The sequence below is a fragment of the Notothenia rossii genome (assembly GCF_949606895.1).
Source record: "Notothenia rossii genome assembly, chromosome: 2".
Taxonomy (NCBI): domain Eukaryota; kingdom Metazoa; phylum Chordata; class Actinopteri; order Perciformes; family Nototheniidae; genus Notothenia; species Notothenia rossii.
In genome coordinates, this window is record NC_136904.1 from 36,720,516 (window position 1) to 36,748,024 (window position 27,509).

Below are 27,509 nucleotides of genomic sequence, written 5' to 3' on the forward strand. Positions count from 1 at the left end.
TGAGGTGGCCCGGGGCTCTTCTTGGTCTCTGAGGCCGCCTTGGAGTGAACACAGGCGGCTGCGCTTGCCGGCTTGGAACATCCTGTCCCGGAACAGGGGGTGAGTTTGGGGGTGGGGGTGAATGTGGGGGGTCAGCAGGGGACACAGTCAGTGAATCGGGGGAAGTGACTGTCTGGTTTCTCCTAGAAGATGCTGGGGCTCTAGGCCGCGGATGTGCATCGCCTCTGTATGGGGCCAGCCGGTCCCTGTGGAGGGCCACCCGTCTCCCTCTAGGCGGCAGCTGGACCCTATAGACCACCTCTCCCAGCTTTTCCAGCACCTCACAAGGGCCCACCCAGTGACAGTCCAACTTAGGGCACCGGCCCTTCTTTCTTCTTGGACTATACACCCACACCAGGTCCCCGGCCTTGAAGTCCCCCCCTCTAGCCCTCGTGTCATAGTTTCTTTTCTGTCTCATGCCCGCCTTCTGCAGCTGATCGCGGGCAAAGGCATGTGCTGACTCCATTCTATCCTGGAGCCTCCTGGCATATTCCGGTCCCGGAGGAACCGCTGGTGTGTCGGGGGGTCGGCCAAAAGCCATTTCTGCTGGTGTCCGCAGCTCTCGCCCCAGCATGAGCAGGGCCGGTGTGCATGAGGTGGACTCCTGCACAGCCGATCTGTAGGCCCAAAGAACAAGAGGGAGGTGCATGTCCCAATCACGCTGATGCTCCGCGGTGAGGATAGCGAGTTGTTTTCCCAGAGTCCTATTGAACCGTTCGACCAGTCCGTCACTCTGCGGGTGCAGAGGAGTAGTCCGCGTCTTTTGCATGCCCAGCCGGTCACACATAGCGGCGAACACCCTCGACTCAAAGTTTCTTCCTTGGTCGCTGTGAATGACCTCGGCCGCTCCAAATCTGGCAAACATGCCCTCCACCAGGGCACCTGCAACGGTCACCGCCTCCTGGTCTGGTATAGCATACGCCTCTGGCCATTTTGTAAAATAGTCCATGGCGGCCAGGACGTAACGGTTCCCCTTCTCTGTGCACGGGAATGGGCCCATTATGTCCACCGCCACCCTCTCCATCGGGGCCCCCACCGCTAGCTGCTGAAGCTGGGCACGTGACTGATCAGTGGGACCTTTGTACGCCGTACAAAGGTCGCAGCGGCGGCAGAAGTCCTCAACATCTCTCCTGAGCTGGCCCCAGTAACAGCTTTGGCGGAGTCGACGCAAGGTTTTGGAGACCCCAAAGTGTCCTGCCCCAGTAGTTCCATGGGAGGCCTTAAGCACTTCTTCCCTCAGCGCCCTGGGGACCACCACCTGCCACCTCTCCTCCCCCGTTGCAGGCTCTTTCCAGGCTCTCTGCAGCACTCCATCCTTCGTCCGGAGAGCCTCAAACTTTGCAACCAGTCCTTTGGTGGCAAGCGAGCACCCAGCAACTTCATTCCACAGTGGCTTTTGTCCTGACTCCACCCACCTCAGCACTGGCTGTAGGTCAGCATCCTCTTCCTGCCGCGCTCTCCATTCGGGTGAGTCGATGATCCGTGCACCTCTGCAGACCGGCTCGGCTGGTTTATGCCTGTGGTCTCGCTCCTCCTCTGCACAGAGCTCCTTTTCTTGGTCCTCTCTCTTTTCACAGTACCGACAGCCGCTGGGAGCACAGGGGCGCCGGGACAGGGCGTCAGCGTTGGTATGGCGAACCCCCGCCCTGTGCTCCACTGTGAAGACGTACGGCGCCAGTCCTTCTAGCCAGCGTGCAATCTGTCCCTCGGGCTCCTTGAAGGACATCAGCCACTGGAGGGCTGCGTGGTCAGTCCTCACTGTGAAGGACAGGCCACACAGGTAGTACCTGAAATGGCTGATTGCTCTCACAATTGCCAGCAACTCTCTGCGTGTCACACAATAGCGCCGTTCAGCTTTGTTGAAGGTTTTGCTGAAATACGCCACCACTTTTTCCCCCCCAGGCCCCACCTGGCTCAACACCGCCCCCATCCCGACGTCACTGGCGTCCGTATCCAGGACGAACGGTAGGCTGAGGTCTGGGGGAGTGAGGATGGGAGACTCCGTCAAGGCCTTCTTTAAAGAGCTGAAGGCCAGCTCACACTCTGGAGTCCAAGCAAAATCACAGTCTTTCTGTTGCAGGCGGAACAGGGGTGCAGCTATGCAAGAGAAGCCACGCACGAACCGCCTGTAGTACGACGCTAACCCAATGAAGCTCTTCAGCTCCCGCAGATTGATGGGGGCTGGCCAGTCCTTTACTGCCCGCACCTTCTCCTCCAGCGTGCTGATGCCCTCTCCTCCGACTCGGTGCCCCAGGAACTCCAACTCTCTCCTCAAGAAACAGCACTTGTCGGGGTGGAGCTTCAACCCCGCTGCTGCTATCCTCTGTAGAACCCGCCGCAGGGCTCCTAAAGCCGCCTGGAAGGAGCTACCATGGACCAGGATATCGTCCAGGTAGACCAGGCACTCCTGTCGGGGAACGTCAGCGAGCACCCTTTCCATCAGCCGCTCAAACGTGGCCGGAGCGTTGCACAGGCCGAAGGAGAGGACTCGAAACTGCCACAGCCCCCTCCCAGTGCAAAAAGCTGTCTTTGGTCTGGCTTCTGGGCTGAGGGGAACTTGCCAATACCCGCTGCGCAGGTCTAAAGAGGAGAACCAGGATGAGCCAGACACCAAGTCCAAACACTCATCTATGCGGGGCAGCGGGTATGAGTCTTTTTTGGTCACACTGTTCAGCGGTCTGTAGTCCACACAAAACCTCATCTTTGAACTCTTCTTCTTATTGACCATCACAACACCCGAGGCCCAGGGGCTGTCAGAGGGCTCAATAATGCCAGCTGACAGCATCTCATCAATAGCGCTGTCTGCTGCTGTCTGATGGGCCAGGGGAAGGCGGCGGGGGCGTGTCTTGACGGGCCGTGCGTCGCCCGTGTCGATATCGTGCTGCACCAGGTGTGTCAGGCCCACTTCCTCTTCTGTCAGAGCAAAAATGTCCTTAAACTCCCACAGCACTTGCCACAGTTCCTCCCGCTGCTCGGGTTTTAAGTCATCACAGCTGCGTTTCCACACCTCCTTCACTGCCGCCCGTCTGTCCCCCTTTAGAGCTGCAGGTTGTTGTTCCGGGGCCGGGGGCCGTACATCAACTGGAGTACGGGGTGTGGGGTTGGGGCTGGGGTTAGCATTGATGACAGGGGGCATGGCTGCAGGGGGGGGGTTTTGGGGTGGGGGAAGTGTTTCAGTCACTCTTGATGTAGGTGGGTGTGGTGTCGTGGCAAGTGTGGGGTGCACCATTTCAACTGTGGGACCCCCTGGAAAGGCCAGCGTGTTCCTCCCCAGGTCTAGCACACAGCGTGCAACCCGCAGAAAGTCAAGTCCTAATATGCAGGAGTCCTGTACTGCCGCAACCCACACCTTAACAGACACTGACAGCCCCCCCACCTGTATAACCACCACCCCTCTCCCAAGCATAGGGGCTAGCTCACCGGTTACTGTTCGCAGTTTCACCAGAGTGGGTGTCAACCGTGTCCCCGCTGGGACCACGTCCGGTCTCATCAGTGTCGCTGTGGAGCCGGTGTCAACAAGGGCCGTCCATGGGGCCCCTGCCAGGGTGACGGGGACATGGCAGAAATCCCCCGCGTGAGTCCAGCCCACCACCCTCACAGACTCTGCGATGTCGTTTGCTTCTGGGGGAAGCGGAGCCCCGCTCCCCCCTCCGTGCAGCTGGGCTCTGTCCACTGGAGACCAGGCAGGATGGGACCCAACGGCGGGGGTCTGTGACGTCCCATTTACACAGACCCGGGGGCGTTTCCCTGAATATCAGCATTCATGGGGCACCTTGTGCTAATATGGCCGACCTGGCCGCACCCCCAACACACCAGAGGACCCCGACGAGGACGGTTGCTGCCCTGCGGCGATTGCAGTGCCATAGCACGGATTAGCTCAGTCAACTCAGCCGCCCATGCTGGTTTCTCTTGTCCTGGCTCCTCCTGTCTCACCGTTCTCACAACCGGGCCGCCTCCCGTGTGCGTGCTCTCTGCCGCCCCTCCTACAACCTCTCTCTCCAACGCCAGCTCCAGTGCTTCCTGCAGAGAGCGGGGATGTGCCAGTTGTGTCTGGACGCGCAGCTCCCTGGGGGTTATGGCCCGGATAAACTGGTCCCTAGCCAGCTCGCTCTGCACCTCAGGGGACATGTGGCTGTATGCCCTTCTCGCCAGGGTTTCAATGTCATTAGCCAATATGCGGAGCGGCTCACCCGGCTGTCTCTGTCTGCTTGACAGCTCCGAACGCAGCACCCCAGGCTGGCTGCATTGTCCAAACCGCCGCTTCAGAGCCCCAACCAAGGCCCCATAGTCAGTTCTTTCAGCCGGGCTGAGCAGTAGCAGACAGGATAAAGCTTCATCTGTAATACACAGGGCCAGCTGGAGCGCCTTATTGTCCTCAGACCAGCCCACAGCCCGTGATAACAGTTCAAATTGGGCATGGAAGGCTTCCCAGTCGGCTTTACCGTTGTATTTCGGTGTTTTAACTTGGAGCCGGGCGCCGCCATCATTGTTTACAACCGGCGCCGCGCCACTCCCGGGGGAGGTCCCTGCGCCGACGTGCCGCTTCCCGCCGGCCGAGTCGAAACCGGCAGCAGCATTTAATTCACGCCATAAATTGTCTTCTGAGTCACGCCATAAGCCATCCATCTCCTCCTTGACTTTCGGACGAGCTCCGGTCCGGTTCATCTGTGCTTCCATTATTTACCGGCCGATGAAGCAGAGCTAACGTTAGCCGAGTCAGTGCTAGCTGCGGCTAACGGCGATTAGCGGATAAAACTCTGTTTTTTGTTGTTTTTTTTACTTCTGACACCAATGTAACGTCCACCCGGACGTGTCGGAATGACGAGTGAAGCGTTCTCAAGTTAAACAGGTTTATTAACAACCAACGGCTCTCATCCGTCCTTTCTCACTCTCTCTCCTCTCGAGCCAACCTCTCACTCACCTGCACGCGCCCACACCGACACACACACACCAAACCCTCTGCTCCCCAACCCCGCCCCTACCTGCTCTCCTCACAGAAGCCTGACACAAACAGTTAACAGAACACTTGAACAATAAATGCAGATCGCTACAATATATACTTATACCACCTCTGTTTATAGCCTATGAAAAAAACTATTAGAAATAGAAGGCTAAAGCTAACGTTAGCAGATAGTGACAATGTATGCTAGCTAGCTAGCTCAACGATTCCTTAAATAATATTGCCACAGAAAAACTTTTCAGTTCACATCACGCTCTGCCGCTCCGACAGGGAGCTCTGCTCTGAACACCTGAACAGCCCGTTCTAACAGCTGTTCACCAGCGGTCCAGTCTGTGCCACAGTGACTCCGGACGCACAGTTAATATTAACGAACGCACCCGTAGGTAATGTAGCTGCTGAAGCTAGACCATCATCTCGGAGCAGCAGAGCCTTATTATACATCCATGAGCAGAGCCGACAGGCAGGAAGACTCGAGCACACAGCTCGTACTTCATTATAATATTTAAAAAAAGAACACCATGCGTGTCATGATGGCACATAACAGCTCACGGCCGCAGATTACTCCGGGTCCCAGCCCCCCCCATACCCCAAAAATATTTGTATTGCAGATCTACATGAATCACACAAACGACTTATTTTGGATTCAAAACGGCGAATTTCGCCGAAAGGTGACAAGTTTGCATCACTGAACATAGACAGAGCACAACTGAAACATAACATCTGAAACGATGTAACAACATAATACACTTGTGGGGATGCTTGGGATGTGAGGAGTGAGGGACACGGCTTAGAACGGGTGTGTCGCCTGGCAGGACAGGCGAGTGTGTGCACCAGTCTGCCTTGATCTATGAATTCATGTCCGTGACACTCACTGCTGCCCAAGCTGTTTTATAGAAGGAAATTCCTTCACTTCATGAAAGTTTTTTAACCACACACACCTCTACACACACATGACGGGTGTTATTTTCCCCATAAGGAACAAGTCGCTGCAAATTATCCCGCTTATTACACGGCCAAATTCTCAACAAAGTAACGACATGACTCCCAATATTAATTGAAATGCTTTTATGGATTTAGAAAATGTCTTTTATTGATTTAAAAAATAGTTGTATGTATTGATTTAAAAAATAGTTGTATGTATTGATTTAAATTGACATGCATCCGCTAAGAAAAATATTCCGTTGTTACAGTTTTTTAAACAGTCTGAATGAAACGGCAGCTCTCAGCTGTGTATTTACACAACTAATGGCCCATCAACCACAGCTCTCTCCCCCCCTCCCCCCTTGATCTTTCTTCTCCAGCAGCTAAATTAACGGTAGGTTACTCTGAGTGACAAGCTTACAGTTAGACACAACACTGTCATTGCAAGTGACCCTCAGTTAGTTGACTTTTATGTTCAACTGCTAAATTCGTTACTGATAAAAAAGGGCTTCTACTGTACCTAATTACCTTAACACTAGAACCGCCAGAGGTTTTTGTATAGGCCTACCTAAACCTGTCAAATCCCGCTATTAGAATGCCATTTTTAACAACATAGGGTGCTACATAACACACTTTCAGGAAAAGTCAGGGACTGGGAGACTTTAATATTTTATTGAAAAAAAGTTACATTGCACACACACAACACACATCACACAAATTGACCCGATTGGCGGTTCTAGTATTAAATAAACTCACTAATTAATGAAACCAGTTCAATACGCATTATTCTTATTCTTATCATTCTTTATGAGCGCAGAAATAGTCTTAAAATCAGATCTGTTTTTTAAATGAAATCTGACGGCAGGCAGTTAGCTCTGATCACCTATGACAAATGCGCCGCACCTAATCGCTGGCCATTCAGCCACAGACACTGTTCGAAATGGGGGGGAGCTAGGAGGAGCTTGGCTCCCCCGAAGAGGGAGGGAGCTCCCCTGAAGGCTGACTTTGAGATAAATAGGGGGAGCCCAAAACAATCGTGCATATTTGTGTCACACAGATTAGAAATGTTGAGTTTCTGTAAATAACAGTTCTTGAAATAAATAATAGTTATTGTTCATTACAGTTTCTGAATATTTGTTTTATATTTGTGAATATGTCTGGGTGTTGCCATCTGTATGTGGCGGCGCTGCATTCTTACTTACGTTGCTATGATTATGGCGGTGATGCCGGCGCAGTATTTGAAATGTTCATATTGATATTTTTTAACTCTGGCTGTGTAATAAAAAAATATGGCAAAACGAAAACAGCCAAGCGTCACAGCTTTTGGATTCACAAGCAAAGAAGCGAAGGAGTCTAAAAATGACAACGTGAACGGAAAACAACTTTTAGTTGGCCGGCTGTAAGCGGCGTTAGGGTCGAGTTTGACAGCTCCACACCGAGGGAGAGGCCTGCCGATGCGGAGCCTGAAGAGGCTTCAACAACGGCCACATCCGCCGGCATAGTGACGCCGTCTGTATTAGTAGAAGAGTGTTTTTATAGCAATTGATCTCATCCGCGCTGATGCGCCAGTCAACAGAGCGTGCGTGTGACATATTTAGTAGCAGGATGTGCTCTGAAAAATAGGGCTCCCCGAAAGCAAATGGGTAATTCGAAAACTGACAGAGCTCCCTCTATACAAATTAAAATGTTTAAAAAATCTTCTTCTTGTTCAAGAACAACAGCATATTGACATTGTCTGGGTGAAGTGTTGCTCTTTCGGCAGACACTATATCACCATACATACAAAGCAGTTAGCTTAGCTACACTACCATATATGGCAACCAGTATCCCATGCTTGTCAGTAAGCTACACTACCAAATATGGCAACCAGCATCCCACGCTGTCAGTGTCCACTATGTCTAAGCCAGCTTCCCTTGACGTCACACAGATCTCGCGAGCAGTTGCGATATTTTGCGAGACTTCGTGAGTTCAGTAATGGCCGCCATATCAGAAGCCAAAACAATGTTTTTCGTCTTTTCTCAGCGCAAATTTCTCGATCTATGGAAGGTTTTAGATGGTTTAGAACAAAAAGGAGAATATACGTAAGTACCGGTTCCCGACGTTCCGGTTTTAACCGGACTTGAACCGAAACTTTTTACAAGTCCAGTACCGGTTCGGCGTACCGGTACGCAGCACTAGTCAGAACCAGCCCTGGTGTCATCCCCACAGCACCCCCCATTTAAAACATGTTCCCACGGCTATGTGTGTGTTTGAATCTATCGTGCTGACTCACTGACTGCACCGATTTGATTGGCTGAGTATCGTCACATCCTTAAAACATTAAACAATAACTTTTTAAAACCTTTTTATCTTTATGTTTTAAACATATCTTTTAAATATTTTTTACATTTTCAACATCGTGGATAAATCCTTCTATGCTCCCGGCAACACACTGAACGTCAACTTTGCCTCCTTATGACTCACCCCTACTTTAGTGGGAACAATGAGTCTGCGTCTTTGATGCGCACAGGCGGATGATGCAGGGATGTAATGTAGACAGGAATAAACGCAGATCATCCTCTGGCTGCAGCCTTGACCGGTAGCCTACTTGCTTTTGATCAAAGTAAGTATTATTAAAATTAAAATAAAGGGCGCTGCCGGCCGTCAATGGCCCGCTGACGACCGGCCGTTCTGTGATTCCCCAGAACACACAGATGGCCAGTCCCCCCCTGCCAGGACCGGCCCATGAAAATCCTAGCTTCAAATAATCGTGGTCATAATTCCTCTGTTTTCTGCCAGACGCTGTCTCCTCTCTCACTTTAGGTAACTTCACTAAAAATCAATCCATGTTGCCGCTCTCATAAAGTTGGCGGAAGTGAACTAGCTAGATTTCACTGTTTCTCGTTATTCTTTTCTCACGCTGCGCCTCCCCTGACGCTCTCTTGCGCCCCCCCGGGGAGGCGCGCCTGGCGCCTCACGCTTTGAAACTCACCCCACACAAAGCGTGGTGTTAATAAGTGCAGTCTTCCTCACTGTCCTCCTCAGTGTCTCCTTCTCTGTCCTCTATTTACACTTCTTGCATGGTAGATGATGAAGATGCTGCAGATGCACCTCCCTGTCCCAAAATGTGTTGGCAAAACTGTGAAGCCCTTGCATTTCCTGAGGCCAAGTTGAAAGATCAAATACTAAGAAATTATCACATGATGTCATATCAGATTTCAGATGTGGGAAGTAACTAAGTACACTTATTCAAGTACTGTACTTAGGTACAATTTTGAGATACTTGTACTTTACTTGAGAATTTTTATTTGATGCTACTCTGTACTTCTACTCCACTACAGTTCAGAGGTAAATGTTGTACCTTTACTCCACTACATTTATTTAATACCTTTAGTTACTTTACAAATTTGGATTAATGATGTGAAATATTATCAACTCTTAAATCAGACTTTAGTTACACCTGGAGTAAATTCACAAGCTAGCCTTGAGAACACTTTAATGATTAATAATTATAAAACAGATTATTCTGAAATGGACCAATCTGCACAATGACTACTTTTACTTTCGGTACTTTGAGTATATTTTGATAAGTCCACTGACACAAATGTAACATATGTGATATTGGGCTATATAAATACACATTGATTGATTGATTGATGATAATACTTTTCTACTTTTATTTGAGTAACATTTTGAATGCAGGACTTGTACTTGTAACAGAGTATTCCTACACAATATCTGAGTACTTCTTCCACCTCTGTCCGATTACAAACTCTTCCATTAACAGCCTGAGTAAGTTTGCAGCTGTAGGTTTTGCTCCGCCTTGTTGTAAATAAAACTGCAGCAGCTTGACCACAGAACGTGAACGTTGTGATCAGCTAATGTGTCGCAGTTCTCCAGTGTGTGCGCGGTTCACAGAATGTGCACAGGGGAATCTCCCTCCGCAGCCAGTTGGCGTAGTTTTGGCACAATTCCGTTGAACATACCGACGGTAACAGCAGCCCTGTCTGTGCACACTGGAAAAGCTCCACGGGTCTATCGGTTATGGTCTGTCGGTTATGGCCTGCAGTTCGGCCAGCACCCAGTTCAATCAATCCAAGAAAGTCCGAAGATTTTTAGCAGGGAGCAAAACGCCAAAGTGGCTGCTTAATGTATTTGAGTTTTTTGGACATGTCTAATAGTTTACTCCACTGAGTGTTGACAAGAAACACGTGTAGACAAAATATGTGTTTTGCTTTGATGACCTATCAGGTACGCAAAGGCGCGTAGTGACACAAGTGACGTTACGCATTTCAGATGTTTGCCGCGCATCATGCGTACCTGCGTTATGTGCACCCCTGTCTATCACCCCTTTATTTAGCCTACTGACATGCGAGCCACCAATTGACCTTTCGCAAAGCCACGCCCCCCCCTTGGTTACTGTTGCTAGTCCTACAAGCTGAGAGCCAGATGCGTTAAACAAAGCCATAATGGAGGGTTCTCCGTAACATCGGAGTCACCTTAACAGACTCATTTTTGGAGCAATAACGCAGCAATATCCTCCAGGTCCCGACAAAAGGGGCTACAATACGCTATGGAGGGTTATATCCACAGTATAAACATTAGAAAAGAGGGAGGCACAACATCAGTAGCTGCACTTGAAAAACGAGTGAAAAACCACATGAGCTGTATGTCAAATTCGACGAGCACAATATTGTGGACCAGGCTTGTTCGTGTACTGCTGGGTATGTTCTGCTTTTTTAATATCGAGTTGTCATTGCTATTGAAATCGTACATCTAGTTATTTTTTAGGGCTAACGTTAATGACAGCTTTAGCTAGCTTGGATGATGTTGATCATCCTATCAAGCTAGCTAATGTTTGCAAGTGTAGCTGTACAATAAATGAGTCGAGTGAAACATGAAATAAACATGCCACCAAGCTGATCTTTTAAAATAATTTACAGTATGCCAGTTTACTGTTCACATACTGTCGGCTTGATGCACACACTGGACATTTGGCGTGCAAAAACAGAACAGATCTCCTCCACAAGCCAACCTCAACAATGGCACAAAGCCAGAGGGAAAAAAATAACTGGCCAAGCTATTTTCAATGTGGTGGTAGCCAAGGCCAAAGTCAACCGTAAGCAGAAGCCTATAACCATGGGCGCGGGAAGGGGGGTGCTGAGGGCGCTGCAGCACCCCCTAGCGGCAGGCAGGGGGTGCGGAGCTCCCCTGTCTGAATTATTATTTGACGGTTATTGCTGCTCCCGCTGTGCATAATCTGTGTAATATGTTGCCAATAAATTCCACATTGTTGGTAAAATGATATTTTGGCCTGCCCCGAATGTTTTTTCTGTAGCCCCGGACAATTCTACCTCAATAATATAATACATTAACTGTGCTTTACGTGAACCTCATCAAGACACTAGAAAGGACGGCAGAACTGTAATTTCCCGTGTTCAGTGAATGCAACAGAGGCAAGACACCAGACCAATCAGAGAGTTGGATGGAAATAAAAGTGTGCTTGTGTCATTCAAGCTCGCGGCTCTGTGTGTGTGCGGAAATAGCGCATTTAGTGTGTGTGAGAGAGGGGGGGAGAGAGAGAGGGACCGGTGCCAGCAGCAGGGACCGTGTTGTTAGCATCTGGTTAGCTAGCTGCACTAACGGACATACGGAGCTGTTTGTTCCACAACAAGCTGGAGGAGAGCTCTCCTCTCAGACTGAGAGGCTCAGGTGAGCTAAAGGACTCTCTGAGTGTTTAGATAGTTAACTTTAGTCTAAGTTATCTCAGTGGGTCTCAAACGGTTTGGTCAAAAATTAAAGAGAATAAAGGAAAAACAATTATGAAATACTATGGCAGTAAAACAAGAATACAGTTTGAAAGGGGAGTGATTTGTAAAATATCCATAAAGAAAAAGAACATTTGCTTACAGTTGTGTTTCATCTGGGTGTTGAGAGATGTATCCATCGATCTCTTAATGTTGCTCTCAAAGGGCTCCAGATTGATGCTTTTAACTTCAATATTTAAAAAAAATCTTCCCGGGGGAGCATCCCCCCGGACCCCCCTAGAGGAGGTGAGGTCCGCTCCCCACTCGTAAAAAATAGCACTTTACCCCTGCCTATATGCCGTGAGCTGATTATCGAGCCTTCATTGTAACAGTCGCGGGTTTACTGTGTGTTTGCGTGTGGGGAGTTTTTTTGTGCGTGCTCTATAGTGCCCGTAATAGTGTTCACTGGAGTCCAGCACCTCAGCACCCCCACTCAAAATACCTTCCCGCGCCTCTGCCTATAACATCCAACTATACCCACAACAAGTAAGTTATTCCATTCTGTGTACTGCATATTACCATACTTACCATATTTACCATCAGTCATGCTCTTGCTAATAATGCTATGTCTGTGTCTAGGCAAACACTAGGAACAAATACATACAAGCTCATGAAAGAGATGACAGATGCGCCTATAAGCTACCTTGCAGCAGAAGACACACCTGAGGTAGAAGTTTGCGGCAGGACATATGCTGTGGGATGTGGCCTAAGCCACCAGGTGAGAAACGTATATAATTATGGAATATGATAAGACCCCCCCCTATATAATACAGCTCTGTACACATACATCTGATGAACACTACACTATTAATTTGTATATTTTGTACCCAGTTTAACCACCTGTACATTGTATATAAATACAATGTACAGGTGGTTAAACTGGTTACAAATATACAAATTAATATTGTTCAGAAAGGAGGGGTGGCTCCACAGTCTCTGGAAAGACACATATTTACATGTTAATGATAGCATTTTGATCCCATCTTTTCTTTTTTACAGGTTCCCCTATTAAACAAGGGAGCCCCTTCTGCTGATGCTGAAGCGCCGCCTGTCTGTCAACCAGATGACTTCCCCAGCTTTCCTCTACCATCCCAACCGACAAGTTTATGCACAGTCCTGGATGAAAATGGTACGCGTAGTTACAACAGTGTGACCATTTCCCTACCCAAATCTATAGCCCTAGAATGTGACACCAGACAACAAAACACAAACAACCTGTGGTTTAATGCAAGATCTGATCGCTAAACATCAAGCACCTTTAAAAGAATCTGCTCCAGGAGAGGAGACCATGACACACTTGCTGTAAGCCTCAAGTATAAAGGATCAGTACAAACCAAGGCCATGAAAAGGGGTACAGAACTAGAGCCCATAGCAGCAACACAATACACAAAGCTAACAGGAAACCAAGTGTATCCATGTGGTTTTGTTGTGAATCCGCAGGCACCACACCTCGGTACATCACCTGACCGTAAGGTCTTAGAAATAGGAGAGAGAGTCCATGCTATGGGCTTTTAGAAATTAAGTGTCCATCCAAGGAAAGCTTCACTGAGTGTGCTTACCTCTTAAAGCAGGCAGATGGCAGCTACAAGCTAAAAGAGTGTCACGATTATCACTACCAGATAACAGGGCAGCTCGGGCTCACTGGTATGTCATGGTGTGATTTCTATGTTCACTGTGCAGAAGACTACCACCTACAAAGAATATACTTTAATGTAGCAAAATGGGAGCAGATGAAGAGCAAGCTTGATGCTTTTTACTTTGATTTTTACAATCCAGCGTAAAATGTAAGTGACACTATGTAATAACCCATCATCTACACCAGGGGTCGGCAACCTTTTTCATATGAAGTGCCATTTAAAAAAAATATGTTTATACGCGTGCCAACGATCGAGAATTATCAACAGGGGGGGGGGGGGGTTGAGGAGCTTGACGCTCGTCAACTATCAGCCTCGCTGCGGGGAAGCAGTGTGTCTGTGTGGACCTGTCAGCGCAACTTACATGATGCCGAATTTAACAAACACATTTAAACAATTGGTTTAAACGGCATAATAATAAGGGCGATCGTCCGTTCTTTGATTTTCCACAGCACACATGTTATGATATCAGGTTCATGCAGAGTGAGATGAGGTCGCTGTCCCTTTAAGAGAGAGAGAGAGAGAGAGAGAGAGGGGGTTGTGGCTTGTGCATGTGTGTTTGTGGATGGTAGAGCGACAGTGAGGGAACGTGTATGTTTCTGGAAGTGAAACGAGGCAGCAGAAAAACAGAGGTCTGTGATGTATTTTGTGTAACAGAAAACAGCTAAATAAATGCAACGGCCTCCCAAGAAGAGCTCGCCTCTCTCCAGTCATTTAAGCTAAAGTTGGTTATTGAACCTGAAGCTTGTCGCTTCTGCCCTGCTCGACTACGGTCTGGGAGCCGACAGGAAAGTTCAACACACAGTTGGCCAGTCCGCCCCTTTGTAGCATATTATTTCGATGAGAGATGAGCAGATCGCCACTGGGCTTTGAACTAAAGACACAGCCACGCAAACACTGCGGCATTTGTACAGCTCCTTATGGGTACTGCAATTAGTGAAGTGCTTTCCTCCGTGGTGAAACGATCAGCACTGCACCACAGAGGAAAGCGGCAGAAAGTCACCTGGAGTTAAAGAGAGCGGGGCTGCGTTACGTGCATGGCTTCCTTCCGCAGGTAACGGAGAGACGCGCTCTGGCGGCGGTCTCGTTCAGGATCCGAAAATACAATTTAAATATTTTTGCACACTTATTCCACTTATTCCTAGTTTGCCACTGGTTATGGTGCCGCGTGCCAGGGGTTGCCGACCCCTGATCTACACTCACTGCACACACATCCACATGTACACACTCACTTTAAACAAACACTCACCTTATCACTCACTTTAGACACTTTATATGTATCTATTATTAAAGAAAGTTGCACTACATTCATACCTATTTGCACCTTAACTACACAGTACAGTTCTCGGCTACTTGTTTTGTTACAATGACTTGCTTTGTCATTTTGTTTGGAATTTAGTTGGTATGTATGTGACAAATAAACCTCTTGAATCTCATTCACTCTGTATTGTATATATGTATATAACAACTTGAAACTTGAACTTGAAATGTGGAAAAAAAGCTATGGTTCATTACTCACCATTGAAAATCACACACAGAGTCTCTTCCGGGGTTTCAATGGTGCTGGAGGTGGATGCCTCTTGCAACGTTTTCATGAGTCTGTACAACCATAATTTGGGTTATTTTGGAATAAAACAATACAATCACAAGAGGCATTAAATGTTGTAGTTTGTCTAAAGTTAACTACCGTTTCCTTGGTGGCTTTCTGCATCCGCCTTGTTGTTCCTTTGTGGGGGTCGGGGTGCCCACTGCAGCAGGATTAGGGAAGTCGGCAGTAGGCTTTCCATTAACAAAATGCTACAAAGATTAAAGCAAAATATAAATGAATGATTGCCTGTTGGCTTTCTTGTTTGTAATTTGACCACAGGTAGACTAATAACGGAGCTCAGCTGTTCAGACATTATTATGCATCAAGTGATATACATGGTCAAAACGACCTAGAAGCACAAAGCTTACAGCTGTAGTCGTGTGACTTTAGCTAACGTTAGTTAGTGAAATTAGTTAATTAAATTAGTTAGTTAATTTGTGAATGTAATCTTGCTAGCTAGCTAGCTACGTTAGCACGTATTTACCTTGGAGCAAACGTATTCGTGTTTGTAGATATTCGCCATATTCAGCTGGGCATGGGGCCTGCCGCATTTCTTTATCCACTGGCGGCATCTCTCCTCTCGGGTTTTGGGTTTAGGAAACGGGTAAAATATCACCCCCCCCTCTAAGCTTATGGGATATCTGCTATCCGATTTGTAAAGACCATAAGCACAACGCTTCACCATTTTCGCAATGAACTTGAACGCTAAGCTTGTTGGACTTCCACAGGGACCCGCGCACGTGATCGAATATGATTGGACAATGGGCATTTAGGGGCGTGGCTTTGCGAAAGGTCAATTAAAGCTTGGCGAGCCGCATTAGGCTCGCAAGCCTCGCAATGAGGAACCCTGGGTTCGATGGTAAACTTACTGACTACCAGAGGCACCAAAACTTTAGGAAATTGTCAGGGTGAACACTAGTTTATTCAAGATCACAGTAATAGTAAGCTGAAGGTGACTACTACCAATGTGCCAATGTGTGCTTTTGTGCATGTATTTGGTCAATTTATTGGCGACGAATAGGAAAACCAAAATAACAAGTCAAATTTTGAATATGGCTGTGGACAGTAATGAGAGTCCTTATAGAGACACATTGGTGTATTTCCTTGGTTGTCCAAGGACACTGTGGACCTTTGTATCAGAGTATTAACTCCATTTAATTCTTGTTTTGTTATGCAATGAGGGAGATAGAAGTGTAATTGGGGTTCTAAAAGGAAATATAAAAGGCTAGTTATCGATGTACTTTTAACAACTCATTCATAAAAGCCGATATATGAACCCATCGCAATGAAAGATCGCATGTCTGTCCATTGCCATTCAACAAGACTTTTAATAAACAAAACTAAATGTGTAGAATATGAGTTCCCCACCCTTAATTGTCTCTTGTATTTATGTGTTTGGCTAACACAGCCTGTTATTTATTTTTCAACCATTTCATTTTGTCATCATAAATATCCTCAGGGAGTTAAAATCCACTTAAATATTTCAAAACCCATCATTTTAAACAAAGACTTTATCTATGGGAGTTGGGCAAAGGCTTGTCTTGACAATTGTTTATTGCGATGTTTTTGAGCATTGCTATGTGTTTTCTTTAGCTGCACCCCAATTGGTCTTGCTTGCATGCCACATATATCGGCAAGAGTGGAAAACTGCTGAGTGTCTATCAGATGATTATCAAAGATCAGCAGGTAATGTGGCAAAAACACTGGGAACTCTGTCTGTAGAAGATGAGTTGAACAAAGGTGTGCCACATAAGAAGTCGGTCACTTGGCAAAGTCAGCAAAGTAATCTTTCCATTTGGATCCAGCCAAGCAAAGCCAGATGGAAAATATACCAGTCTTCATTGTTTATCGTGGCATTGGTAAGCTAACAGTTGGAGCTTTGTCTTCTTGCCGCACAAGCTTACAAATCAGGTTGGCAATTTGTGAACACCATGTCCATCCTGCACTGAAGTCTTTCTCACTGTCCTCGCCAAGATTTGTGATGAAGATATCCAACCAGAAGCTTCAAATGTCACTGTTACTGCCTGCCAACTTTGTGACACCACTAATGTCACGTGAGGCCCCATGTGGTAAATGATGCATCTTTAGAAATCATGTTCCCTGGTGTGCAAAACACTTGCATCATGTGGCAGACTTTGAAGAAGATCAAGGTTTTGTTATTTTTGTATCTTGGAAAACAGCATTTCACTGTCTCATTTGGATTAAGGGTAGGCTGACCGGATCTACTTTGCCCACCAAACAAAAGCAAGAAGGGAGAGGAGGAATGAGTTGTACTTGATGTACTTCACCAAGAACATCAAGTTGACACTTTTAGTTGCTCGGAATGTTTTGATCTGTTGCTTAAACAATACAGCCAACCGTGGGACTTCATACGCATATCTTAAATACAATGTGTGTATTGTATTTTCTGTCGAGCACATTTTAAATCTCAACAATTTCATGTGCACCTGTCAAAGTTGTTATTTTACCACATTTTCTACATTTAACCTACTGTATCATTGACATTAAGATAATTTTCTCTGCTTGCCGACCCTACAAAACCTTGAGCTTTTGTTAACTCAGCAGGCATGAGACTGCACGGGGCAGCAATATCCTGCTCTGTGTATGTGTAGGGTCAGGGACAATGAAGCTGGTGTGTGTGTGTGTGTGTGTGTGTGTGTGTGTGTGTGTGTGTGTGTGTGTGTGTGTGTGTGTGTGTGTGTGTGTGTGTGTGTGTGTGTGTGTGTGTGTGTGTGTGTGTGTGTGTGTGTGTGTGTGTGTGTGTGTGTGTGTGTGTGTGTGTGTGTGTGTGTGTGTGTAATCCCATTTGAAATGATCTCACCTCTCTTCAGGTCACTTCATCATTGAGGCCCTCCATCTTTTGTCCTCTCTTCTGGCTGCATTTCCTTCTGTGTTTTTCTTTTCATTAAAAAAGCAAATTGGCTTACCCCCGCACACACCAAAACACCAGCACACATACACACACCAGTGAGATGAGAGGAGATGGAAAAGTCAACATCGCCGGCAATAATCCAGTGCTGTCCCCTTGGAGGACGGGTTGTCAGGGGTTTGTCTTTGCCCATTGTCCGGCCATGGAGGCCAGAGACAGGAGTGGGGTGTTTCCAGCTTCTGCCCCCAGACAATGGGGCCCTTGGAAGGGGCCAGTACTTACAAAGTACAACAAGGGAACCTGGCTCAGATAGAAGGGATCAGAGGGGTCGTTTGACTTTGCACCTCAACTTGTTTGACTTCTAGTCTTGGCTTTCAGAAAGTGATCACTTTTCAAGACTGCAGTGTGTAGTTGTCTCTTGACAGTGCCCCAGGATAACTTATTGTTTAAACTAGCTTCCCATCACAAGGTTTTTTTGCCTAATAAAGCCCTTTTTCTAAATTGTCATGGCTATGATCCTATTGCCAGCAAGCACCGTTTATCATGTAATTAAATACTTCCCTGTGGTTGAAAGTTCTCTTTTGCCTTCTGTTTCCTTTGTACTTTGTGGTGCATTTTCACAAACAAGCAATACATCTTTAGAAATACATCAGAGTGGACTTCCGGTTTTATAGGATGGAGTAGACACACGTTGAAATCTCGCTCCTGAACATTTTCGAAGCACAAAACTCTGCTTTAATTTCATACCAAGTGAATAATAATATAATCTCACCATCAAAATATGACTACCAAACCTGCTAAACATGCAAAAAAGAACAACGTGTAGATCCCAAGAGGCACAAACGACATCTGGTGACGATCCCCCCCTTCAGTGGAGGGCAACCTCCAATACTGGGGGTCCCCAAAGCATTTGCTGAATGGGAGGGACCTGCCTAGGGACAGCTATAGGTGATGGCTGGCCTCTGACAGAGACCCGGCACATCAACCTTCTCGAGCTACAGGCCTACAGCACTTCAAACCCTTACTACAGGGCAAGCATGTGCTGGTGAGGAGCAAGCCATGGCCAAGATAGCTGCTCTACGCCTTTCCACTGCTGCGTCTCATTTCCCAACTCCTGGGTAGGATGAGACGAGAACAGTTGTCGGTCATTCTGGTAGTCCAGGTCACCGCTCGGCGACGTGGTACGCAGAAGTGACACAAATGATGGTGGGCCAGCCCTGGACCGTCCCTCAGTTCTGGGGGGCGCTGTCTCAGGAAGCAGGTGCAATAGGGGTGTTACCCACTTGGGGCCGACCTCTCCAGGCTTGGCTCCTGAGAGGGACAGGCTGAGAAAGGGTGGACTGTCTGACAAAGTTATTCAGACTATCCAGGCAGCAAGAGCGTGATCCACCACAGCCTGTTACAGCACGAAGTGGTTGGGATTCCTACAGTTACTGGAACTGATGCAGCCGGGCGATTGGTTCACAAACCATCGACCTAAAGGACGCTTACTTTCATGTCAAAATTGCTAGAAAGCCAAAACACAGGAAGTATTTGCGTTTTGCCTTCCAGGGGATAGCCTACGAGTACAACAGACTACCGATCGGCTACTCCCTGTCCCCACGCACGTTCAGTAAATGTGTGGCCGCAGCGCTTCAGCGCTTCGCGACCATGGCATGAGGGTTTTATTTTGTCTCAAAGAGCGAGGACTACGTCCCCATAGAGAGAGAGGTATACGCCCCATCGAGAAGGAGGGCAGGCTACGTGACACTCTGTCAGAGAACAGATAGACGCAGGCCCGGACTGGCCATTGGGAGGACCGGGAGGTTTCCCGATGGCGTGGCCTGTTAAGTGGCCTACTGGCCTGTGGAATTTCTTTTTTTATGTATGTGTGAACGCAACGCTGCGCAACTGTCGGTCTGACTCTGCCTCACAGAGGGTGACTGGCTGTCTACATGATGTGGCCTGCTGACATGGCCACTTTCATACAGATCATACACTAATGTTCTCGATTGGTCCCTGTGTGTCATTCAAGCTCGGGAGGGTGTGTATGTGTGGCGCCAGCGCGAGAGAAAGCGCGCGCACCGGCTACGTGTATTGTTGTTGTTAGCATCTGGTGCTAGCTAGCTGCGCTAACGGATATAATGAGCTGTCAACAAGGTGGAGGAGAGTCCTCTCCTGTCAGAGCAACCCAGTCTCACGGCATTTCGTGTTCACCAACACGATTTTTAATCTATTGATTCGTGTTCACCAACACGATTTCCCCCTTTTTTTCGTGTTGCACAGCACGATTTTAAAAGCAATGTATTTCTATTGGTAGTCTTTCCCCTTTTTTTTGGTGTTGCACAGCACGATTTTAAAAGCAATGTATTTCTGTTGGTAGTCTCACGGCATTACGTGTTATAGGAAGACCGGAAGCTGTGTGGTTCATAAAAACATGTTCTTACTCAATATCAAGCCACGATTATTGCTTTTATTTAAAATCGTATCATTTCGGACTTTTGTTGCTGTCTGTGAGGAAAATAAATGGGGCTCATTTTTCCTTCTAATTTGTTATTCTTTTCAAAATAACACACTGTTATTTAGTCAACAATAACACACAATTATCCTTGTTTTTATTTATTTGTTTAATTCTATAATCTCAGGCTTTTTTGCCGTCCTTCAGGAACTGAATTTCAAAATAAAAATAACCGGAAACAGACGTAGGCCTATAAGGGACATTTCGAGCATCATCGAGTTTAGGATGGCCAAAGACACTACACTACCCATAATCCCCAGCTATCGTTTAGGACTACAGTACCCGTGATTAAACTTCAAATCAGGATTGGATGTTGGAGTGGCCTTGCGCCAAGGTTACGGAATCGAAACTGGATCGAACGCCGCCCCCCCCAACAATTAGAAGTTGCCAGTATACAACAATTATTAACCAATTAAAATGAACCGATTAAACATCTCTCTGACACAGTTTAAACGCATTTCAAGTGGAAGAATTGTTCGTGTCTCCTCTTCGTGTCTCGGGAAGCTGGAAGCTGTATTATTTTCAAAAAATTAAAAAATGTTTTTAACCATAACGGGTACTTTACACAACATTAAGTCAAACTTATCCTTGTTTTAATCCTTGCTTTTATTTATATTAAATTGTTGTTGTCGGTTAGTTTTCCATTTTATTTATTTTGGTTTAAGATATCATTATTTTTTATTTATTATTATCATGTTAGATGTTTAAACTTTTCTGCATTTTATAAGGCAATATATACTTTTTAGTTTTTTGTCCGTAGGCTACTTAGCTTATTAAAGAGTTATCGTGTAAAAATATAGGAAATGTATTAATATTTTATTGTATAATCGGTACAGGAAATTACATCATTCAGAGCACCACCTATTGGCCAAAGACGCTGCCACCGGCATTGCGATCCATCCTCTGACAAAGTAAGTTGGGTCACTAAAGTCTGATACATGTTTTGCTTAGATTTAATAATTGGGGCTTTTTTTTAAGCCTTTACTCGCATGGTTCATCATACATACTGAACTGTTTTAAGTCTGAGAAATGCTTTCGCCATAATCAGCAAAGCAACATTAATGTGAAATTATTATTGCGGGCGGCTAGCTAGCTAGCTCACGTTCAACATAAGCCTAAACTAGTTTAGCTACATTTATATCAGCTCATAAGTGGTGTGTGAACAATATTTGTCTTAATTACGGCTACATACGTCGGTGTTAAAGTGTGAGTTATACGTTATCTTAATCGCTTTTGTTTTACACATGACAGTACTAACGCTGGCAGACATTTTAATATATGTTTGGGGGGAGGGGCATAGTCCACGTCCATGTGCTTGTTACGCGTATGAAACAGGAAACACGTAAATGAACTCAGTCTGTCTAAAGTAGTTCAACCGTCACAGTGTGCATTTAAAAAAGCTAGTTTCACTACATAATTCACTTTTTCTGTTCTCTCCTGCAGCTCCCGTACCCACACCACAAACCCATACACTGATCTACACCATCATAAAACCAACGGCACTTTTAAGAGCCAAACTCAACCTATCTCCCTATCTCCCTATCTAGCTCTCTTATATCTATCATCTATTTCTTTATTCACGCTTCTATCTATGCTGTGTACTTTTCTACTTTCCTGTGTTTGTCAGTCTGTCTGTTTGTTTGTAATCCCGTGTTAAAAGACATGTCCCTTCTGTCAGAACATTTTATTTTGTGCACAGAAGATCTGTGGACATTGCTTTAAGGAGCAGCCAAAAAAGCCGCGCCTTGAGAAGAAGCTCAAGAGGTTTGATGAGAAGCGAGGGTGTTGGGTGTCAGGGCGGAAGAAGAACCACAACATTGCTTCCATCAAGGATGAAGCCATTGTCTTGGTATGTACACTTTTTACTGTATGTTAAGGCCCGGACACACCAAGCTGACACCAAAGAACTGACACAGACGGACCCTGACTGTTTGCCAATATATTGGGCCAGGATCAAGTTGAATGTTGTTTTTATATACATTTATTTCTTAATGATGTTTGTATCTTATTAACCAATATACACTTTGATATCAACTTCAAATATAGATATTATTGCAAAGGTATTATTTAATATTCTCTTTTCTTTCAATTTTAAAACTACTCTTATCTTAACTTTCACAGCCAAGGGACACTATTTTAATTTAACTACACATTTAAATAAACAGAGCACTTCCTTCACTTCCATGTTGTGTTCCATTCTTGCTTATGTACACACTTTTAGACCTTAAAGGTAGGGTATGTAAGTTTGACAAACCGGCTCGAGATCGCTAGAATTTGAAAATACGCAACCGGAGAAAATCTGCCACTTCCTTATAGAGCCCCTCCTCCAACACACACGAACGCGCACATGACCAATGAGGGCACGAGATAAGTTTGTGCACAGATGGAAAGCTGACAGGCAGGTAGGCCATCCAGTTACTTTAGCCGGGCCGGCTCAGATGATTGGTCGTGCTTTTTACAGCACTACGGCTTCCACAGATGACATTTTTTTATGGATTTTTTCTCAAAGCACTTAAGATATTCATTGCTATCGGGATGTTAAGAGCATTCCATGGAATATAACAAAAAGTGTATCTCGAGCCGGTTTTTCAAACTTACCTACTCCACCTTTAAAAAGACTACATAATTGTATTTTACAACTCTATATTACTCTTACGACTGCAGCCACAACATACGGGAACGTTTTACATCGTAGCACGCAATTTCAATTTCAACAGTGTCAAGCTATGCTTGGATTGTGTTACATTTTTTATTATGCAATAGTCATTGTAAGTGTTAACTGTTAATTGTTGAGTGGTCGCACATTTGTATCTTATTGTACTTTAACTTTAAGATTATCAGGGTTTGAACTGGGACTCAGGATACTGATTTATTTGTATTTTGTGTTTGTCTATAAAATATTTTCTGCTTCTACTGTGTAACCCTTCCTGGTAAATACATGATTCTGCAAAAGCTTAACTCAGCATCTAGGTTTATGAATGGCATACAACTAGATGCTGTCATCAGTAATGTTATAGTTGTAGTTATATAGTTGTTGTTGATGTTTCCTTTCCATTTCTTTAAACAGTAAATATATTATTTTGTCATTACAGCTTGAGAAACTCCATGCCATTGGCTTTAAACCAGTGCTGCTTCTTGGCAAGGAGACCAGGAAGAAGGACGTCAAATGTGAAATCCTAACCCCTCGCTGCACACTGACCGCCTATGCCCAGGATTACCTTGACAAGATAGGCACTTTTTACGAGTACCTTTGTGAAGGTGAGATGCTTGCACTATATCTTCACAGTTCACAGTATTGTGTACACAAAATGTTTGTATCAATGGAGAGCTTAACATTTCCTTATAATCAACACAGTTATATGGAATGATTTTGGATCAACTCATTTAATAAAGTCAGTTAAGTTAACAACAACTTACAGCGACTGTTTTCAATCCTTCCAGATCTTGTGGGACAACAACTTGATCCAGTATTTATCCTTTGATACAGCCAGAAAGCAGTCATTCCAGCCATTTATTTGGGTTTGGCAAACTATATTTTTGTGAGACAACTAACACACATCCTTTCTACCTGTTAACTGTCACTATTTTTAGCTGCAAAGTATTACAAAAGTTGAAAGTAATTGCAAAATATTTAGGGATATGGACAACGTTTGACTGTTTATTATTTTAGCAAACTACATACAATAAATACATTTTTAAACACTGAGTATATAGCCTAATGAGACATGGCTTACTCTGCAGAGGGTACTTGTGGACATGTAACTGTTATTTATCAGGAAATAGTTAGGCAAGTTTACGTGAATTTGAAAAACCATTTTGGGGTATTGTGCTACCACTTGCGCATTCATTGTATACAAATTGAAAGTTGTAAAGTTGTTAATGTCAAGGTAGTTAGGTTTGATGACTGAAATGTATGTTTAGGCTTGAGCCATCCCTTAAGCAATTTCCTTTTAGCAAACCGTTCCTAAACGGTTTCCTTTATCAACGCCCAAAAGGGAGAAATATTTTGAGGTTAATGGTAAGAGCGCAATACATGAAGACGATCCCAGTTGACCACATATTCAGTTTGGCAGTTCTGTATTAAGGTCATGTTTCTCGGGTTGTAAACAAAAGCAGTTATCCAGTGCATCCAGAGGTCCCTTTACATTACATTTATGTTTTTATCCAAAGCGACTTGCTACTTATTTGATTGCACTTACAGTATGCAAAACACACGTTTGCGTCAGTCTCATAAATTCTGAACAAAATGTGTGAATGTAAATAATGTAAGGGAACATACATGCAGACGTCTATATGTTGTCTACCGACAAATTGACATGTCACATCACGTGGAATGTAGACACAAATCGGAAGAATAATATCGCAAAAACAAAACCATAAATGGTTGACTGGATAAATACCACTATTTCTCTGCTATTAACTTTGACTGCACACAGTCCTATGACATGACGAGTATATTTTTGACCCTGTCTGGAAACATACCTTAAGCACGCTGTATTTCTTATTTCTAGATATATGAGTTAACCTCTTTGTCTTAAGCAAGTCAAGACCAACATTTGTTTAACTTGCACAGGTTGGACACAGGACTCCACTGGCCAGGGGGTTTCGGAAGATCCTGAGGAAGAGACAGTCACGCTGAACCTCACACCCTGTGATCCATCTGAACCAGAAAACAACTGGCAGGAGGCAGGGACCACAGAGAGCCAGGTGCCAGAGACAAGCACCGTGCAGGTGGAGGTGCTGAAGACCCCCCCCGTGAAGCAGTGCACCATCATAGAGGTGGGGCAGGAGGAGCAGCCCCAGCGGGATGATGTGAGTCAGGCTACCACCACGGAGGGGCCAGGTAATAAAATAGATAGATAGAATCAGAGGGATGAAACCCTCTTTAATGGTCACACATGCAGAGCACACAGCACACAGTGACATTTGTTCTCTGAGATTTGCAGCTTTTATATTTATAAAAGTCAAGAGTGATTTCCGATATTTTCCTTAAAAATTATTGTAGGTAACTTGTTGACAAGTCATGCTTCTACAATATCTCAAAACACCTAATTGCACTTCTTGCCTTTTTGGGAATAACGATTGTTCCAATAGGTAAATAATAATAACAACAATAGCTTAATCTAAATAACAATTTCACCTACAACTTCATAAATATGAAAGGAAAATGGGATACTTGGGTATGTGTATATCCTTAGGTACTCGGATATAAATAAATATTAAACGTTTAGAAAAAATACAGTCTTTCAGTCCTGAACAGACATGTGGTTACTATATGGTTATACCTTTTTCACACAAAAATGCAAAGCAACAGCAGGCTTACTTTACATTTGATAAATCACAAAATAAAACTCCTATGTGATTTGGTTTACACACAGAAAGGGTCTTACATTGTAGCGTTGGGCAGTAGGTCGATTACATCAGAATGATTTGGCTCATGTCCATATATTGTATGAGAGGTTGATATCATTAATATTGTGGTCTACCTAAAGCAATCCCTGACCATAGGGGTAAACTTCGAAGCAACTCATGCAACAACGTCATTCAGCATATTTAAACTTTATACTCAAGAACTGCATTTAGATACGACACTGTCCCATAATGAACATACGGGGAATAAACTTAGGTTTTTGAATCAAAGTTAAATTCATTTAACAACATGTTAATATTTATCAAACTATTCCTTACACATAAAGTATGGAGTCAATTATATAGGCAAGACAACAAAACACCTAGACTTCATAGATCAACCTAAATTAAATCGCAATAACAAAAAAATATCTGTACCTAACACCTATTGCATCATGTGATGCTGCATTTGTGGGATGTATTTTGAAACTTGAGTTTAAGCTTAACTTGGTGTATGGATGTATATAGTATTATTTCTTCTTCAACCCACAGCTGTCAGGACAGGGTCCGTGAGGGACACAGTACTTGGTCCTAGACGCAAAAAGAAAAAGTCAGATATATTAACAGTATTAAGTATTTTGACTGATTATAAACATTTGCATGAGTCGAATTGATTGGTATTCTAATAAATATATCGACATGTACTTTAGCAAAGTGCATGTAAACGCAGTGATTGATGCTTCTTCAGTGAGTTAATAATGCTATATTGTGACTAATAACTATAACTGATACATTATCCAAAAATCCAAAGGGCTTTAATTTTCCAATTAGACTAAAATACATACAGTCATAGTTGATAAGGTGGTGATGAGAATGCTAGGCAGTAAAGGAAGCAGCAGTGCAGTATTTTCTTTGGTCATCTCAGGCTCAGCAGTGGTATGGCCATTCAAACAAGCATCCCATGTTAGGACTGAGAGCAGCTTGGTTCCATTTCAATTATGTATACAGTAACTTTTGACCAGTGATAACAGTGTGGTCACTTTTCATCGTGCAAGTCTGGTTGCTACTTAAGTGTTCATAGTCCCATGTTGGAGAACAAACACATGATATTTAACAAATGCAAAACATCCAAATCTACACCCAGTCCTCTTATATATTTCACTGTTGTTATTCTGAAGCAGCTGAAGTAGTGTAGGAACAAATGATTATTTAACTTCATTGTTGTTAATGTATATATTTTTGTTTGTTTTTATTGTTTGTTAGAACATTTGTTTTCATTTCTATGTTCACTTTTTCTAAATGGTAAATGAAACATTTACTTATATAAATTGAGTTATAAGATGTTTGCTTCACACATGGTTTATGCTTTTCGGAAAGACGAAACCAGTAACTGTAACTAACATTATTCCATTCTGTTTTCAGTGGCAAGGAGTGAGCCGAAGAATTCTCCGGGATAATGCATAAAAATAAAATCTGTTATTTGAACACCAGTTTTGTTTTTGCACGTTTGTTCTCTTGTTTATATGCTCCATTTGAGTCATATTTAATATGTTTCTATTAGAAATAAGATGAAAACCTCCAGTAAAATGCATTTGACTTTTTAGGAAATTACAGTTGAAATACTACATGATTTCATTGTCAGTGATAGGAACACCATAACCTATTTTAAGCATATTCATGTGTGAAATCTGGTACTTTGCCATCCACTGCCTTATCTAATTTGTTTAACTTCCGAAGTATAACGCTTTGGAGGTAGGCTTGCATATAAAGCGTCTTTGGGTTTCAGAAAAGCGCTCTAAAAATAAAATGTATTATTATTATATCATTTAATTATAGGCCTAATTAAAATGATCCTGATCTGGACCA

At 44.6% G+C, this 27,509-nt stretch overlaps 2 protein-coding genes across 3 annotated transcripts in view; both read left to right on the top strand.

The window, feature by feature from the left end:
• LOC307029126 (uncharacterized protein) overlaps positions 1–21,964 on the top strand; it is a 31,179-nt gene extending 9,215 nt beyond the window's left edge. The window contains exons 3-5 of one of the 2 annotated variants that reach the window (XR_013805226.1): positions 12,706–12,835; positions 21,131–21,205; positions 21,738–21,964. The gene's annotated coding sequence lies outside the window, so the exon portion shown is untranslated. The remainder of the gene's footprint in view (positions 1–12,705; positions 12,836–21,130; positions 21,206–21,737) is intronic. The other variant, XR_013805227.1, reaches the window with a different exon arrangement.
• LOC307029593 (uncharacterized protein) lies at positions 212–27,133 on the top strand (the record flags this gene model as incomplete). The annotated part of the gene is made up of 5 exons (XM_079665673.1): positions 212–337; positions 21,955–22,143; positions 23,387–23,552; positions 24,868–25,137; positions 27,066–27,133. The coding sequence occupies 5 exons, from the start codon at positions 212–214 to the stop codon at positions 27,098–27,100; spliced, it is 786 nt and encodes a 261-aa protein (XP_079521799.1). The 3' UTR covers positions 27,101–27,133.
• Between the last annotated feature and the right edge of the window lie 376 nt (positions 27,134–27,509).